Source organism: Somniosus microcephalus, chromosome 23 (assembly GCF_052327205.1).
Source record: "Somniosus microcephalus isolate GS21.2 chromosome 23, FLI_Smic_1.0, whole genome shotgun sequence".
In the NCBI taxonomy this organism is placed as follows: Eukaryota; Metazoa; Chordata; class Chondrichthyes; order Squaliformes; family Somniosidae; genus Somniosus; species Somniosus microcephalus.
This window is the reverse complement of record NC_141009.1, coordinates 68,569,802-68,589,003: the sequence shown is the minus strand read 5'-3', so window position 1 is coordinate 68,589,003 and position 19,202 is coordinate 68,569,802. Positions and strand designations below refer to the sequence as shown.

General features: G+C 47.0%; 1 protein-coding gene across 3 annotated transcripts in view; it reads left to right on the top strand.

The window, feature by feature from the left end:
• The window catches only part of LOC147101939 (lipocalin-like), a 46,354-nt gene that overhangs the window by 12,613 nt on the left and 14,539 nt on the right, over window positions 1–19,202 (top strand). The window contains exons 1-3 of one of the 3 annotated variants that reach the window (XM_085965957.1): window positions 5,329–5,763; window positions 6,512–6,651; window positions 9,848–9,924. In XM_085965957.1, coding sequence (XP_085822083.1) covers window positions 5,665–5,763; window positions 6,512–6,651; window positions 9,848–9,924 — 316 coding nt within the window. In that variant the 5' untranslated portion in view covers window positions 5,329–5,664. Of the gene's footprint in view, window positions 1–5,328; window positions 5,764–6,511; window positions 6,652–9,847; window positions 9,925–19,202 lie in introns of those variants that run through there. The other 2 variants (XM_085965956.1, XM_085965958.1) reach the window with 2 other exon arrangements.

Sequence of the window (19,202 nt, the reverse complement as noted above, 5' to 3'; positions counted from 1 at the left end):
CTCCTCCGATCCTCCTCCGATCCATAGAAACATAGAAGATAGGAGCAGGAGTAGGCCATTCGGCCCCTCGAGCCTGCTCCACCATTCAATGAGATCATGGCTGATCATCCAAATTCAGTACCCGGTCCCTGCCTTCTCCCCATATCCCTTGATCCCTTTAGCCTTAAGAAATATATCTAACTCCTTCTTGAATATATTTAATGAATTGGCCTCTACTGCCTTCTTTGGTAGAGAATTCCACAGGTTCACCACTCACTGGGTGAAGAAATTCCTCCTCATCCCTGTCGTAAATGGCTTACCCCTTATCCTTAGACTGTGACCCCTAGTTCTGGACTCCCCGACCATCGGGAACATCCTTCCTGCATCTAGTCTGTCTAGTCCTGTTAGAATTTTATAAGTTTCAATGAGATCCCCTCTCATTCTTCTAAACTCCAGCGAGTACAAGTCCAATCGACCCAATCTCTCCTCATACGTCATTCCTGCCATCCCAGGTATCAGCCTGGTGAATCGTCGCTGCACTCCTTCCATGGCAAGAACATCCTTCCTCAGATAAGGCAACCAAAACTGCACACAATACTCAAGATGTGGTCTCACCAAGGCCCTGTACAACTGCAGCAAGACATCCTTGTTCCTGTACTCAAACCCTCTCGCTACGAAGGCCAACATACCATTTGCCTTCTTAACCGCCTGCTGCACCTGCATGCTTACCTTCAGCAACTGGTGCACAAGGACGCCCAGGTCTCGTTGCACTTCCCCTTCTCTCAATCTATTGGCATTCAGATAATAATCTGCCTTCCTGTTTTTGACACCAAAGTGGATAACTTCGCATTTATCCACATTATATTGCATCTGCCATGCTTCTGCCCAATCACCCAACCTGTCCAAATCATACTGGAGTTTCTTGGCATCATCCTCACAGCACACACACCCACCCAGCTTCGTGTCATCTGCAAACTTGGAGATATTACATCTAGTTCCCTCGTCCAGATCATTGATATATATTGTGAATAGCTGGTGTCCAAGGACCGATCGCTGCAGTACCCCACTAGTCATTGCCTGCCACTCGGAAAAAGATTCGTTTATTCCAACTCTTTGCTTTCTGTCTGCCAACCAGTTCTCTATCCAAGTCAATACCTTGCCCCCAATCCCATGTGCCTTAACTTTACATGCTAATCTCTTATGCGGGTCCTTATCGAAAGCCTTCTAAAAGTCCAAAAACACCACATCCACTGGTTCTCCCTTATCTATTTTACCAGTTACATTCTCAAAAAATTCCAGTAGATTAGTCAAGCACGATTTACCTTTTGTAAATCCATGTTGACTTTGTCCGATCCTGTCACTGTTTTCCAAGTGCTCTGCTATTACATCTTTTATAATGGACTCTAGCCTTTTCCTCACTACCGATGTCAGGCTTACCGGTCTGTAATTCCCCGTTTTCTCTCTACCACCTTTTTTGAACAGTGGGGTAACATTAGCTACCCGCCAATCCATGGGTACTGTTCCAGAGTCTATCGAATTTTGGAAGATGACCAGCAATGTATCTACTATTTCTAGGGCCACTTCCTTAAGTACCCTAGGATGTAGATTATCAGGCCCTGGGGATTTATCGGCCTTCAATCCCATCAATTTCCCTAACACCATTTCCCTACAAATACTGATTTCTTTCAGTTCCTCCCTTTCATTAGACCCTATGTTCCCCGACATCTCTGGGAGGTTATTTGTGTCCTCTTTTGTGAAGACAGAACCAAAATATGTATTTAATTGGTCTGCCATTTCTTTGTTCCCCATTATAAATTCCCCTGATTCTGACTGCAAGGGACCTACGCTTGACTTCACCAATCTTTTTCTCTTCACATATCTATAAAAGCTTTTACAGTCAGTTTTTATGTTCCCTGAAAGCTTACTCTCATATTCTATTTTCCCCTTCTTAATTAATCCCTTTGTCCTCTGTTGAATCCTAAACTGCTCCGAATCCTCAGGTTTACTGCTTTTTCTGGCCAATTTATATGTCCTCTCCTTGGATCTTATGCTATCCCTAATTTCCCTTGTTAGCCATGGCTGAGTCACCGTTTTTGTTTTATTTTTATGCCAAACTGGGATGAACAAATTCTGTAGTTCATCCATGCGGTCTTTGAATGTTTGCCATTGCCTATCCACCGTCAACCCTTTGAGTGACATTCCCCAATCAATCCTACCCAACTAGCACCTCAGACCATCGTAGTTTCCTTTATTTAAATTCAGGACCCGAGTCTCGGAGTCAACTACTTCATTCTCCATCTTAATGAAGAATTCTATCATATTATGATTGCTCCGACCCAAGGGGCCTCGTACAACAAGATTGCTAATTAATCCTTTCTCGTTGCATAATACCCAGTCTAAGATGGCCTGATCTGGTTGGTTCCTCGACATATTGGTCCAGGAAACCATCCCGTAAACGCTCCAGGAATTCCCCCTCCACAGTATTGTTACTAATTTGGTTAGCCCAATCTATATGTAGATTAAAGTCACCCATGATGACTGCTGTGCCCTTATTGCACGTTTCTCTAATTTCCCTTTTAAGGCCATCCCCAACCTCAGTATTACTGTTTGGAGGTCTATATACCACTCCCACTAACGTTTTCTGCCCCATGGTATTTCTCAGTTCTACCCATACAGATTCCACATCATCAGAGCTAATATCCTTCCTTACTATTGTGTTAATCTCCTCTTTAACCAGCAATGCTACCCCACCTCCCTTTCCTTTTTGCCTATATTTCCTGAATATTGAATACTCTTGGATGTTGAGTTCCCAGCCTTGGCCACCCTGGAGCCATGTTTCCCAATCAAATCATATTCATTTACCTCTATTTGTGCAGCTAATTCATCCACTTTATTACGAATGCTCCTCGCATTAAGACACAAAGCCTTCAGGCTTGTTTTTTTAATGCTCTTAGATCTTTTAGAATTATTATTTACTCTGGCCATGTTTGATTTAAACCCTTGATTTCTCTGTCTGCCACTTTTGTTTTTCTCCTTCCTGTCTTTTGCCTTTATCCTTGTTTCACTTTCCTCTGTCTCCCCTCTCAGGTTCCCAACCCCCTGCCATTTAATTTAGATCCTCCTCCGATCCTCCCTCCGATCCTCCTCCGATCCTCCTCCGATCCTCCCTCCGATCCTCCCTCCGATCCTCCCTCCGATCCTCCTCCGATCCCTCCTCCGATCCTTCCTCCGATCCCCCTCCGATCCTCCTCCGATCCCCTTATGATCCCCCTCCGATCCCCCTTCCGATCCTCCTTCGATCCCCCCTCCGATCCCCCTTTCGATCCCTCCTCCGATCCTCCCTCCGATCCTCCTCCGATCCCCTTACGATCCCCCCTCCAATCCCCCTTTCGATCCCTCCTCCGATCCTCCCTCCGATCCTCCTCCGATCCCCCCTCCGATCCCCCTTTCGATCCCTCCTCCGATCCTCCCTCCGATCCTCCTCCGATCCCCCCTCCGATCCCCCTTTCGATCCCTCCTCCGATCCCCTTATGATCCCCCCTCCGATCCCCCTTTCGATCCCTCCTCCGATCCTCCCTCCGATCCTCCTCTGATCCCCTTACGATCCCCCCTCCAATCCCCCTTTCGATCCCTCCTCCGATCCCCTTATGATCCCCCCTCCGATCCTCCTCCGATCCCCCCTCCGATCCCCCTTTCGATCCCTCCTCCGATCCTCCCTCCGATCCTCCTCTGATCCCCTTACGATCCCCCCTCCAATCCCCCTTTCGATCCCCCCTCCGATCCCCCCTCCGATCCCCCCTCCGATCCCTCGTCCAATCCCCCTTTCAATCCCTCCTCCGATCCCTCCTCCGATCCCCCCTCCGATCCTCCTCCGATCCCCTTATGATCCCCCTTTCGATCCCTCCTCCGATCCTCCTCCGATCCCCTTATGATCCCCCCTCCGATCCTCCTCCGATCCCCCTTTCGATCCCTCCTCCGATCCTCCTCCGATCCCCTTATGATCCCCCCTCCGATCCTCCTCCGATCCCCCTTTTGATCCCTCCTCCGATCCTCCTCTGATCCCCTTATGATCCCCCTTTCGATCCCTCCTCCGATCCTCCTCCGATCCCCTTATGATCCCCCCTCCGATCCTCCTCCAATCCCCCTTTCGATCCCCCCTCCGATCCTTCCTCCGATTCCCCTCCGATCCTCCTCCGATCCCCTTATGATCCCCCCTCCGATCCCCCTTCCGATCCCTCCTCCGATCCTCCTTCGATCCCCCCTCCGATCCCCCTTTCGATCCCTCCTCCGATCCTCCCTCCGATCCTCCTCCGATCCCCTTACGATCCCCCCTCCAATCCCCCTTTCGATCCCTCCTCCGATCCTCCCTCCGATCCTCCTCCGATCCCCCCTCCGATCCCCCTTTCGATCCCTCCTCCGATCCTCCTCCGATCCCCTTATGATCCCCCCTCCGATCCTCCTCCGATCCCCCTTTCGATCCCTCCTCCGATCCTCCTCTGATCCCCTTACGATCCCCCCTCCAATCCCCCTTTCGATCCCCCCTCTGATCCCTCGTCCAATCCCCCTTTCAATCCCTCCTCCGATCCCTCCTCCGATCCCCCCTCCGATCCTCCTCCGATCCCCTTACGATCCCCCCTCCGATCCCTCCTCCGATCCCCCCTCCGATCCTCCTCCGATCCCCTTACGATCCCCCTTTCGATCCCTCCTCCGATCCTCCCTCCGATCCTCCTCTGATCCCCTTACGATCCCCCCTCCAATCCCCCTTTCGATCCCCCCTCCGATCCCTCGTCCAATCCCCCTTTCAATCCCTCCTCCGATCCCTCCTCCGATCCTCCTCCGATCCCCTTACGATCCCCCCTCCGATCCCCCTTTCGAACCCTCCTCCGATCCTCCTCTGATCCCCCAAATGGCCTGTCTCTTTGCGGTGCCTCCAATGTAATTTCACTGGTACCAGAAACTCCTTGCAGTAATAGGCAGAGATTCATTATAACTGGTGAATGTAATGATACTGTTTCCTTGCCTCTGTGCTGAAAGGACACAGCTTCTTAATTCATTTAATGACACTGGACACGTCGGGATCGCTGGACTAAACCTTTGAATGCATTGTTATTTAAAAGAATGGGCTAGAAGGTCCAGGTTTGCTTTTGAATTGGTCTTTGGAACTTTTGTTCTATAAACTCATTAGGCTAGAAATTGCATCGAGCCCCGTTTGGGCCGATAACATTTGTGGAAGCAAGAAAGCATCGCCCGGCGCTCCACTATTGATTCCGACGGAACCTTCCGGTTTCGCGCTCCCAGAGGGAAGTGAAGCGCTAAATCAAGTGACACCACTTCCCTTTGAGCGCCAGAGTGAGTGAGAGGGGCGGGAGCGGCAGAGCGATGTCCCGTGCAGCACTGCCGGTTTTACAGGCTCCTTCCCTCCCGTAAAGGGAAGGGCCAAAGCTGCGGTCATTGAAGGCTGAGGCTGGGAATGGTCATCGACAGCACCTGCGATACGCACACAGCAGCCCCGAGCACTCAGAGTGCAGGGCTGATCAATCCTGGGCTGGAAAATAATCAAAGTACAACAGACTGGGGAGATTATTAAATGTTGGCCTACCTGACCACGCTGCCTTTAATTAGCGCTCTGCAAGCAGCCGGCCGAGGTGACGCGCCTCCTGCAGCTGCTGTTGTTGACGCCCGGCGATGCTGCAGGGGGCAGGAGCGAATTTCACATCCGGGGTGATAACGGGGCGCCGCGCACCGGATAACGTCATCATCTCCAGAGCGCAGGAGATCCAGGCGGTAAGCTTCAGCACCAGCGCTAACCCGCCATGGAAGTTCATGGGCGTCGGTAATTTTGCCGCGCCTGGTCGGTAAGCCCTTAGCCCCCCGTTATCGCCCCCCGGAGGCGTTAACGGGAGGCGCAAAGGAAGCCATTTTCTCCCCCATTGTTTTCAGGCAACTCAGTAGCTGAAGAGGGTCAGTGACATGGACCCATCCATTTTTTGTAAGTAGCCCACAAAGGCAGACGGTGGGTGTTCCTATGGAGACCCCCCTGCAGTTATGCTATTTGGAGGATGTAGAAAAGATGACAGAATGAAGGGACCCCACGAGAGAAGGATTGGACCCATCTGTCATTCGCCTCCCAACCACATCTATAGACAAAGTTGGACTCACCTGGGCTTGTCCAAGGACTGTGTATGCATAGAGTAAGATTCATGTGGAGGTAGTCAAAGACATGTACCGCATGCTGCCTACTGACCTTGAACCAAATGCCAGGACAGGCACTGCACTACCAATGGCTGTGAACACCAGTTCAGTCCTGAACCATTGTGGCTCAGGCTTATTACAGGCTGCCTAGAGAACATCAGTCACTCTGCATGTGTCAAGCAGGTCACTGATGCCTTGCATGACACAGCAAGTAAATTCATCACTCTCACAAAGTGCAAAAGGACAATGCAGTTTCTAACTTCAATCAGCCCAAAGTCTAAGGCATCAAGGATTGTACCTTAGTCAGTGTTTTAATGTCTAAGGATCCATTTCTGCTCAGTTTACAGGAAAGTGGTACATCATCGGGTGGGCTTCTGATGCACAATGGTTCACAACAAGGAAGGGGAAGTTTAAGATGAGCACGATTCTTATGAAACCTACTGAGGACGACACATTCGAGGTCATTTTGACTAGAAAAAAGTAAGAATATAAAACCTGAATATAGTTCCAATCATAACTGAACTCCAGAGAGCAGAACAAACCAATTGCTTCAATTCTTAAACCCGCATCACTCCCACACTGAGAAACTTAGAGTAGCCATTTACTCCCCACAAACATTGTCCAGTCAAATGCAGGAAGGATTCAGAATGTGAATATAAACTCTTGAAAATGCAATTTAATAAACACAAGAATGAACATCGAGAATTTTCTATGTGAGAAAGGAAGATCTTGACTAATACGGCACACTTTACATATTCAGAAACAGAGAGGATTGAGGGATATGGGGAGAGGGGGATAGGTGAGATTGAGAGATGTGGAGAGAGGGAGGTAGGTGAGATGGAGGGATATGGGAAGGGGGTAGGTGAGATTGAGGGAGGTGGAGAGGGGGAGGTAGGTGAGATGGAGGGATATGGGAAGAGGGGTAGGTGAGATTGAGGGAGGTGGAGAGGGGGAGGTAGGTGAGATCGAGGGATATGGGAAGGGGGTAGGTGAGATTGAGGGAGGTGGAGAGGGGGAGGTAGGTGAGATGGAGGGATACGGGAAGAGGGGTAGGTGAGATTGAGGGAGGTGGAGAGGGGGAGGTAGGTGAGATCGAGGGATATGGGAAGGGGGTAGGTGAGATTGAGGGAGGTGGAGAGGGGGAGGTAGGTGAGATGGAGGGATATGGGAAGAGCGGTAGGTGAGATTGAGGGATGTGGAGAGAGGGAGGTAGGTGAGATCGAGGGATATGGAGAGAGGGGTAGGTGAGATTGAGGGATATGGTCTAGTCTAATCTCACCTTCCTGATCACTTCCCATACCCTTTAATATCCCATGTACTCTAATCCCATTCTCCTGCTTACACCCCAGAGGGACTAGACAAGTTTCAATGACGACACAGCCCAGAGTGCCCATACAGACCAGATTGATCTCACAGCCCAGAGTGCCCACACAGACCAGAGTGATCTCACAGCCCAGAGTGACCTCACAGCCCAGAGTGACCTCACAGCCCAGAGTGACCTCACAGCCCAGAGTGACCTCACAGCCCAGAGTGACCTCACAGCCCAGAGTGACCTCACAGCCCAGAGTGACCACACAGCCCAGAGTGACCTCACAGCCCAGAGTGCCCACACAGCCCAGAGTGCCCACACAGCCCAGAGTGACCACACAGCCCAGAGTGACCTCACAGCCCAGAGTGCCCACACAGCCCAGAGTGACCTCACAGCCCAGAGTGCCCACACAGCCCAGAGTGACCTCACAGCCCAGAGTGACCTCACAGCCGAGTGACCTCACAGCCCAGAGTGCCCACACAGACCAGAGTGACCTCACAGCCCAGAGTGACCTCACAGACCAGAGTGACCTCACAGACCAGAGTGACCACACAGACCAGAGTGCCCACACAGACCAGAGTGACCTCACAGCCCAGAGTGACCTCACAGACCAAAGTGACCACAGCCCAGAGTGACTTCACAGCCCAGAGTGACCACACAGACCAGAGTGACCACAGCCCAGAGTGATCACACAGCCCAGAGTGACCACACAGACCAGAGTGACCTCACAGCCCAGAGTGACCTCACAGCCCAGAGTGCCCACACAGCCCAGAGTGGCCTCACAGACCAGAGTGACCACACAGACCAGAGTGCCCACACAGACCAGAGTGACCTCACAGCCCAGAGCGACCTCACAGCCCAGAGTGACTTCAGAGCCCAGAGTGACTTCAGAGCCCAGAGTGACCACACAGACCAGTGACCACAGCCCAGAGTGATCACACAGCCCAGTGACCACACAGACCAGAGTGCCCACACAGACCAGAGTGACCTCACAGCCCACAGTGACCACAGCCCAGAGTGACCACAGCCCAGAGTGACTTCACAGCCCAGAGTGACCACACAGACCAGAGTGCCCACACAGACCAGAGTGACCTCACAGCCCAGAGCGACCTCACAGACCAGAGTGACCACAGCCCAGAGTGACTTCACAGCCCAGAGTGACCACACAGACCAGAGTGACCACAGCCCAGAGTGATCACACAGCCCAGAGTGACCACACAGACCAGAGTGCCCACACAGACCAGAGTGACCTCACAGCCCAGTGACCACAGCCCACAGTGACCACAGCCCAGAGTGACTTCACAGCCCAGAGTAACCACACAGACCAGAGTGACCACACAGACCAGAGTGACCACAGACCAGAGTGACCACAGACCAGAGTGACCACAGACCAGAGTGATCACACAGCCCAGAGTGACCACACAGACCAGAGTGACCACAGCCCAGAGGGACCACACAGACCAGAGTGACCACAGACCAGAGTGACCACACAGACCAGAGTGACCACCAAGACCAGAGTGACCACCAAGACCAGAGTGACCACACAGTCCAGAGTGACTACACAGACCAGAGTGACCACACAGCCCAGAGCGACCACACAGCTCAGAGTGACCACATGGCCCAGAGTGACCTCACAGACCAGAGTGACCACAGCCCAGAGTGGCCACACAGCCCAGAGTCACCACAGCTCAGAGTGACCACACAGCTCAGAGTGACCAGACAGACCAGAGTGACCACAGACCAGAGTGACCGCAGCCCAGAGTGACCACACAGACCAGAGTGACCTCACAGGCCAGTGTGACCACACAACCCAGAGTGACCACAAAGACCAGAGTGACCACACAGACTAGAGTGACCACACAGCCCAGAGTGACCTCACAGGCCAGTGTGACCACACAACCCAGAGTGACCACAAAGACCAGAGTGACCACAGCCCAGAGTGACCACACAGCCCAGAGTGACCACAAAGACCAGAGTGACCACAGCCCAGAGTGACCACACAACCCAGAGTGACCACAAAGACCAGAGTGGCCACAGCCCAGAGTGACCACACAGCTCAGAGTGACCACACAGCCCAGATTGACCACACAGCCCAGAGTCACCACAGCCCAGAGTGACCACACAGCCCAGAGTCACCGCAGCTCAGAGTGACCACACGGCCCAGAGTGACCTCACAGACCAGAGTGACCACAGCCCAGAGTGACCACACAGCCCAATATTCTGCTCCTCCATGCATGATTAATGACAAAGAGGGTAGCTGGATTATAATGTGGTTTCAGGATAAGCGTTACCATTAGCTCTACGGTTTGGTAAGTCTCTCAGAATCTCATCAATCCTCACACTGTTATTATTTTTTATTTTTTGCAGGCGTGGGGAGTGCTATCAGATAATCTTTCCCTACAGGAAGACAGAACAGGAAGGACGATTCACGTTCCACAGTGACCGTCAGTACCTGGGGCTTTGGTTTACCCGAGCCCACCTTACTTTGGTAGCATGAACCCTCGAAAAGAATGAAAGACTTGCATTTATATAGCGCCTTTCACAACCACCGGAAGTCTCAAAGCGCTTTACAGCCGATGAAGTACTTTTGAAGTGGAGTCACTGTTGTAATGACCCTTACATCCTCCCTAAACTCAAACTCTGACCCACGGTTTGTGCCCAACTTTATCCAGAAACAAATGGGCGCTTGTAATTACATAGGAACAGGAGGAGGCCATTCAGCCCCTTTAGACTGTTATACAGAAACAGGAAGAGGCCATTCAGCCCCTCGAGACTGTTACATAGGAACAGGAGGCCATTCAGCCCCTCGAGACTGTTACACAGGAACAGGAGGCCATTCAGCCCCTCGAGACTGTTACACAGGAACAGGATGCCATTCAGCCCCTCGAGACTGTTAAACAGGAACAGGAGGAGGCCATTCAGCCCCTCGAGACTGTTACACAGGAACAGGAGGAGGCCATTCAACCCCTCGAGTCTGTTACATAGGAACAGGAGGAGGCCATTCAGCCCCTTGGGACTGTTACACAGGAACAGGAGGAGGCCATTCAGCCCCTCGAGCCTGTTACACAGAAACAGGAGGAGGCCATTCAGCCCCTTAAGCCTGTTACACAGAAACAGGAGTTGGCCATTCAGCCCCTCGAGTCTGTTACACAGGAACAGGAGGAGGCCATTCAACCCCTCGAGTCTGTTACATAGGAACAGGAGGAGGCCATTCAACCCCTCGAGTCTGTTACATAGGAACAGGAGGAGGCCATTCAACCCCTCGAGTCTGTTACATAGGAACAGGAGGAGGCCATTCAACCCCTCGAGTCTGTTACATAGGAACAGGAGGAGGCCATTCAGCCCCGCGAGCCTGCTCCACCATTCAATTAGATCATGGCTGAACTGTACTGTAACTCCACTTATCCGATTTAGCTTCATATTCCTTGATATCTTTACACAACAAAAATCTATCAATCTCAGTCTTGAAAAATGTAATTGACCCCCAACATTTACAGCCTTTTGGGGGAGTTCCAGATTTTCACCACTACCCTTTGTGTGAAGAAGTGCTTCCTGACATCACCCCTGAACAGCCTGGCTCTAATTTTAAGGTTCTGCCCCCTTGTTCTGGACTCCCCCCACCAGAGGAAATAGTTTCTCTCTCTCGACCCGATCGACTCCTTTAATCATCTTAAACACCTCAATTAGATCACCCTTAAGCTTCTATACTCAAGGGAATAGAAGCCTAGTCTGTGCAAACTGTCCTCATAATTTAACCATTTTAGCCCCGGTGTCATTCTGGTGAATCTGGGCTGCTCCCTCTCCAAGGCCAATATATCCTTCCTGAGGTCCGGGGCCCAGAACTGAACCCAGTGTCCAGATGGGGTCTGACCAGAGCTCTGAACAGCTGGAACATCACTTCACCCCTTTGTATTCCAGCCCCCGAGACAAAGGCCAACATTCCATTCGTCTTTTTGGTTATTTTTGAACCTGTGCACTGGTTTTTGGTGATTTGTGCACATGGAGCCCTAAATCTCTCTGCTCCTCCACAGTTCATAGTCTCTCACCATTTAAGAAAATATTCCGATTGGTCTTCTTGGATCCAAAGTGGATGACCTCACATTTCCCTACACTGAACTGCATCTGCCACAGACTTGCCCACTCACTTAGTCTATCAATGCCACTTGTAACTTTCTGCTCCCATCTACACAACATACTGTGCCACCTAACTTAGTGCCAACCTGGATATACAGCTCGCTATTCGTTCATCAAGTCATTGATATATATAATGAAAAGCTGAGGCCCCAGTGCAGATCCCTGGGGAATACCACATGCCATGGTCACATCCTGCCAAATCACAGGCCAATTGTGCCTGTGCCGAAACTTTGAAATAACTATCCAATTAGTTTCATTCCCCTGCTTTTCCCCCATAGCCCTATAGTTTTCTCCCATTAGAGTATTTATCCAACTCTCTTTTGAAAGTTACCGTTGAATCTGCTTCCACCGCCATTTCAGGCAGCGCATTCCAGATCACAACAACTCGCTGGGTAAAAAAAATAAGTACTCCCATTAAATAAATGGATTATTACTCTAGTTAAATTAAAATATTTACTAATCTTATTAAGCAAATGGATTAGTACTCCCATTGAATAATTGGATTCATACTCATGTTAAGTTAATGGATGAATACTCCTATTAATTAACTGGTTTGGTACTCCCATTAAATAAATTGATCAGTACACCTGCTGCATAAATAGATTTTAACTTTTGCTATTAAATGGATATTTCTGATAAATAATTGGATTAATATTTCCATTAAATAACTCTATCTAATATATCTCGGTGTGTCACACTGCACTCTATCTAATATATCTCGGTGTGTCACACTGCACTCTATCTAATATATCGCGATGTGTCACACTGCACTCTATCTAAGATATCTCGATGTGTCACACTGCACTCTATCTAATATATCTCGATGTGTCGCACTGCACTCTATCTAATATATCTCGATGTGTCGCACTGCACTCTATCTAATATATCTCGATGTGTCACACTGCACTCTATCTAATATATCTCAGTGTGTCACACTGCACTCTATCTAATATATCTCGATGTGTCACACTGAACTCTATCTAATATATCTCGAAGTGTCACACTGCACTCTATCTAATATATCTCGATGTGTCAAACTGCACTCTATCTAATATATCTCGGTGTGTCACACTGCACTCTATCTAATATATCTCGATGTGTCACACTGCACTCTATCTAATATATCTCGGTGTGTCACACTGCACTCTATCTAATATATCTCGATGTGTCACACTGCACTCTATCTAATATAACTCGATGTGTCACACTGCACTCTATCTAATATATCTCGGTGTGTCACACTGCACTCTATCTAATATATCTCGGTGTGTCACACTGCACTCTATCTAATATATCTCGGTGTGTCACACTGCACTCTATCTAATATATCTCGATGTGTCGCACTGCACTCTATCTAATATATCTCGGTGTGTCACACTGCACTCTATCTAATATATCTCGATGTGTCACACTGCACTCTATCTAATATATCTCGGTGTGTCACACTGCACTCTATCTAATATATCTCGGTGTGTCACACTGCACTCTATCTAATATATCTCGGTGTGTCACACTGCACTCTATCTAATATATCTCGGTGTGTCACACTGCATTCTATCTAATATATCTCGGTGTGTCACACTGCACTCTATCTAATATATCTCGGTGTGTCACACTGAACTCTATCTATCTCAGTGTGTCACACTGCACTCTATCTAATATATCTCGATGTGTCACACTGCACTCTATATAATATATCTCGGTGTGTCACAGTGCACTCTATCTAATATATCTCGGTGTGTCACACTGCACTCTATCTAATATATCTCGGTGTGTCACACTGCACTCTATCTAATATATCTCGGTGTGTCACACTGCACTCTATCTAATATATCTCGGTGTGTCACACTGAACTCTATCTAATATATCTCGATGTGTCACACTGCACTCTATCTAATATATCTCGATGTGTCACACTGAACTCTATCTAATATATCTCGGTGTGTCACACTGCACTCTATCTAATATATCTCGATGTGTCACACTGCACTCTATCTAATATATCTCGGTGTGTCACACTGCACTCTATCTAATATATCTCGATGTGTCACACTGCACTCTATCTAATATAACTCGATGTGTCACACTGAACTCTGTCTAATATATCTCGATGTGTCACACTGCACTCTATCTAATATATCTCGATGTGTCACACTGCACTCTATCTAATATATCTCGGTGTGTCACACTGCACTCTATCTAATATATCTCGATGTGTCACACTGAACTCTGTCTAATATATCTCGATGTGTCACACTGCACTCTATCTAATATATCTCGATGTGTCACACTGCACTCTATCTAATATATCTCGATGTGTCACACTGCACTCTATCTAATATATCTCGATGTGTCACACTGAACTCTGTCTAATATATCTCGATGTGTCACACTGCACTCTATCTAATATATCTCGATGTGTCACACTGCACTCTATCTAATATATCGCAATGTGTCACACTGAACTCTATCTAATATATCTCGGTGTGTCACACTGCACTCTATCTAATATATCTCGGTGTGTCACACTGCACTCTATCTAATATATCTCGATGTGTCACACTGCACTCTATCTAATATATCTCGATGTGTCACACTGCACTCTATCTAATATATCTCGATGTGTCACACTGCACTCTATCTAATATATCTCGATGTGTCACACTGCACTCTATCTAATATATCTCGATGTGTCACACTGCACTCTATCTAATATATCGCAATGTGTCACACTGCACTCTATCTAATATATCTCGGTGTGTCACACTGCACTCTATCTAATATATCTAGGTGTGTCACACTGCACTCTATCTAATATATCTCGGTGTGTCACACTGCACTCTATCTAATATATCTCGGTGTGTCACACTGCATTCTATCTAATATATCTCGGTGTGTCACACTGCACTCTATCTAATATATCTCGGTGTGTCACACTGAACTCTATCTAATATATCTCGATGTGTCACACTGCACTCTATCTAATATATCTCGATGTGTCACACTGAACTCTATCTAATATATCTCGGTGTGTCACACTGCACTCTATCTAAGATATCTCGATGTGTCACACTGCACTCTATCTAATATATCTCGATGTGTCGCACTGCACTCTATCTAATATATCTCGATGTGTCGCACTGCACTCTATCTAATATATCTCGATGTGTCACACTGCACTCTATCTAATATATCTCAGTGTGTCACACTGCACTCTATCTAATATATCTCGATGTGTCACACTGAACTCTATCTAATATATCTCGGTGTGTCACACTGCACTCTATCTAATATATCTCGATGTGTCACACTGCACTCTATCTAATATAACTCGATGTGTCACACTGCACTCTATCTAATATATCTCGGTGTGTCACACTGCACTCTATCTAATATATCTCGGTGTGTCACACTGCACTCTATCTAATATATCTCGGTGTGTCACACTGCACTCTATCTAATATATCTCGATGTGTCGCACTGCACTCTATCTAATATATCTCGGTGTGTCACACTGCACTCTATCTAATATATCTCGATGTGTCACACTGCACTCTATCTAATATATCTCGGTGTGTCACACTGCACTCTATCTATCTCAGTGTGTCACACTGCACTCTATCTAATATATCTCGATGTGTCACACTGCACTCTATATAATATATCTCGGTGTGTCACACTGCACTCTGTCTAATATATCTCAGTGTGTCACACTGCACTCTATCTAATATATCTCGGTGTGTCACACTGCACTCTGTCTAATATATCTCGGTGTGTCACACTGCACTCTATCTAATATATCTCGGTGTGTCACACTGCACTCTGTCTAATATATCTCAGTGTGTCACACTGAACTCTATCTAATATATCTCGGTGTGTCACACTGCACTCTATCTAATATATCTCGATGTGTCACACTGCACTCTATCTAACATATCTTGATGTGTCACACTGCACTCTATCTAATATATCTCGATGTGTCACACTGCACTCTATCTAATATATCTTGATGTGTCACACTGCACTCTATCTAATATATCTCAGTGTGTCACACTGCACTCTATCTAATATATCTCGATGTGTCACACTGCACTCTATCTAATATATCGCGATGTGTCACACTGCACTCTATCTAATATATCTCGGTGTGTCACACTGCACTCTATCTAATATATCTCGATGTGTCACACTGCACTCTATCTAATATATCTCGATGTGTCACACTGAACTCTGTCTAATATATCTCGATGTGTCACACTGCACTCTATCTAATATATCTCGATGTGTCACACTGCACTCTATCTAATATATCTCGATGTGTCACACTGCACTCTATCTAATATATCTCGGTGTGTCACACTGCACTCTATCTAATATATCTCGATGTGTCACACTGAACTCTGTCTAATATATCTCGATGTGTCACACTGCACTCTATCTAATATATCTCGATGTGTCACACTGCACTCTATCTAATATATCTCGATGTGTCACACTGCACTCTATCTAATATATCTCGATGTGTCACACTGAACTCTGTCTAATATATCTCGATGTGTCACACTGCACTCTATCTAATATATCTCGATGTGTCACACTGCACTCTATCTAATATATCGCAATGTGTCACACTGAACTCTATCTAATATATCTCGGTGTGTCACACTGCACTCTATCTAATATATCTCGATGTGTCACACTGCACTCTATCTAATATATCTCGATGTGTCACACTGCACTCTATCTAATATATCTCGATGTGTCACACTGCACTCTATCTAATATATCTCGATGTGTCACACTGCACTCTATCTAATATATCTCGATGTGTCACACTGCACTCTATCTAATATATCGCAATGTGTCACACTGAACTCTATCTAATATATCTCGGTGTGTCACACTGCACTCTATCTAATATATCTCGATGTGTCACACTGCACTCTATCTAATATATCGCAATGTGTCACACTGCACTCTATCTAATATATCTCGGTGTGTCACACTGCACTCTATCTAATATATCTCGATGTGTCACACTGCACTCTATCTAATATATCTCGATGTGTCACACTGCACTCTATCTAATATATCTCGGTGTGTCACACTGCACTCTATCTAATATATCTCGGTGTGTCACACTGCACTCTATCTAATATATCTCGATGTGTCACACTGAACTCTGTCTAATATATCGCGATGTGTCACACTGCACTCTATCTAATATATCTCGATGTGTCACACTGAACTCTGTCTAATATATCGCGATGTGTCACACTGCACTCTATATAATATATCTCGATGTGTCACACTGAACTCTGTCTAATATATCGCGATGTGTCACACTGCACTCTATCTAATATATCTCGATGTGTCACACTGAACTCTGTCTAATATATCGCGATGTGTCACACTGCACTCTATCTAATGGCCCAGTAATTCCTGTCGGGGGCTTGCCGCGCGTGCAAGCCCCCGATGTGCGCTCACCCTGCGCGCCGACATCTGAAACCTGGCCCGCAGTGGATTTCCTGTCAGTGGCCCGGTTCTGATGTCGGCGCGCTGTGTTAACCTGACCCAGCGGCGTAGTTAGTGCGATGTGCCGGCTGGGATCAGGTGAGCACTGTTCAGCCAATCAGGGGAGGGGAAACTTCATTCATAAGTTTGATAGTAAAGACTGTCAAACTCATGAAAAGTACGGCACCCCAAAACACTACTTAAACTTTAAATAAAATTTTAAAAAGCATCCCAATAATTAAATTAACGATGAATAACTTTAAAAAAAACTATTTTAAACAATTAATCACATTTTTGAAAAAAATAAATTTTTAAAAAATCGGGGCTAAAACTAAACTTACCTTAGTGTAAGTTCTTTAAAAATAACAAACCTGTGGAAAAAAAAATTCTAAATTGTACTAAAAGCCCACTTACCTGTAAAACTAAGTACTTACGTCTGGTTTTTCCACGCGTAAAAACCGGAGGCCTTTACACTCGCGCAACTCTGGGGGAAAAAAGGAATTTCACTGCGCACGCGCTGTGCCTCTGAACCCCTTCGTTCAGAGGACAGGAAATTCCGGTTTTCCCCGCATGCGCTGTGCATGCTGAACACGGGCATTTCCTCCGGCCAGACGCGTGAGTACCCCGACCGGACTCACGCGTTCAGAGAGGAATTACTGGGCCAATATATCTCGGTGTGTCACACTGCACTCCATCTAATGGCCCAGTAATTCCTGTCACAACACGTGAGTACGGACAGGGCACTCACGCGTTGTGCCAGGAGGAATTGTCGGTTTTCAGCATGCACAGCGCATGCGCTGAAAACCGGCATTTCCTGTCCTCTGACCCAAGGGGTTAAGAGGCTGAACGCATGCGCGGTATTGGGCAGCGCGTGCGACTTGGATTTCCTGTATTTTTACAGAGTTGCCCGAGTGTAAAGGCCTCTGGTTTATACGCATTGAAAAACCACACGTAAATACTTAGTTTTACAGGTAAGTGGTCTTTTAGTACAATTTAGAATTTTTTTTTCAACAGGTTTATTATTTTTAAAGAATCTACAGTAAGGTAAGTTTAGTTTTAGACGCTATTTTTTAAAAATTTATTTTTTTCAAAAATTTGATTAATTGTTTAAAATAGTTTTTTAAAGTTATTCATAGTTAATTTAATTATTGGGATGCTTTTTAAAATTTTATTTAAAGTTTAAGTAGTGTTTTGGGGTGCCGTACTTTTCATGAGTTTGACAGTCTTTACTATCAAACTTATGAATGAAGTTTCCCCTCCCCTGATTGGCTGAACAGTGCTCACCTGATCCCAGCCGGCACATCGCACTAACTACGCCGCTGGGTCAGGTTAGCACAGCGCGCCGACATCAGAACCGGGCCACTGACAGGAAATCCACTGCGGGCCAGGTTTCAGATGTCGGCGTGCAGGGTGAGCGCACATCGGGGGCTTGCACGCGCGGCAAGCCCCCGACAGGAATTACTGGGCCAATATATCTCGGTGTGTCACACTGCACTCTATCTAATATATCTCGATGTGTCACACTGCACTCTATCTAATATATCTCGGTGTGTCACACTGCACTCTATCTAATATATCTCGGTGTGTCACACTGCACTCTATCTAATATATCTCGGTGTGTCACACTGCACTCTATCTAATATATCTCGGTGTGTCACACTGCACTCTATCTAATATATCTCGGTGTGTCACACTGCACTCTATCTAATATATCTCGGTGTGTCACACTGCACTCTATCTAATATATCTCGGTGTGTCACACTGCACTCTATCTAATATATCTCGGTGTGTCACACTGCACTCTATCTAATATATCTCGGTGTGTCACACTGCACTCTATCTAATATATCTCGATGTGTCACACTGCACTCTATCTAATATATCTCGATGTGTCACACTGCACTCTATCTAATATATCTCGGTGTGTCACACTGCACTCTATCTAATATATCTCGGTGTGTCACACTGAACTCTATCTAATATATCTCGGTGTGTCACACTGCACTCTATCTAATATATCTCGGTGTGTCACACTGCACTCTATCTAATATATCTCGATGTGTCTCACTGCACT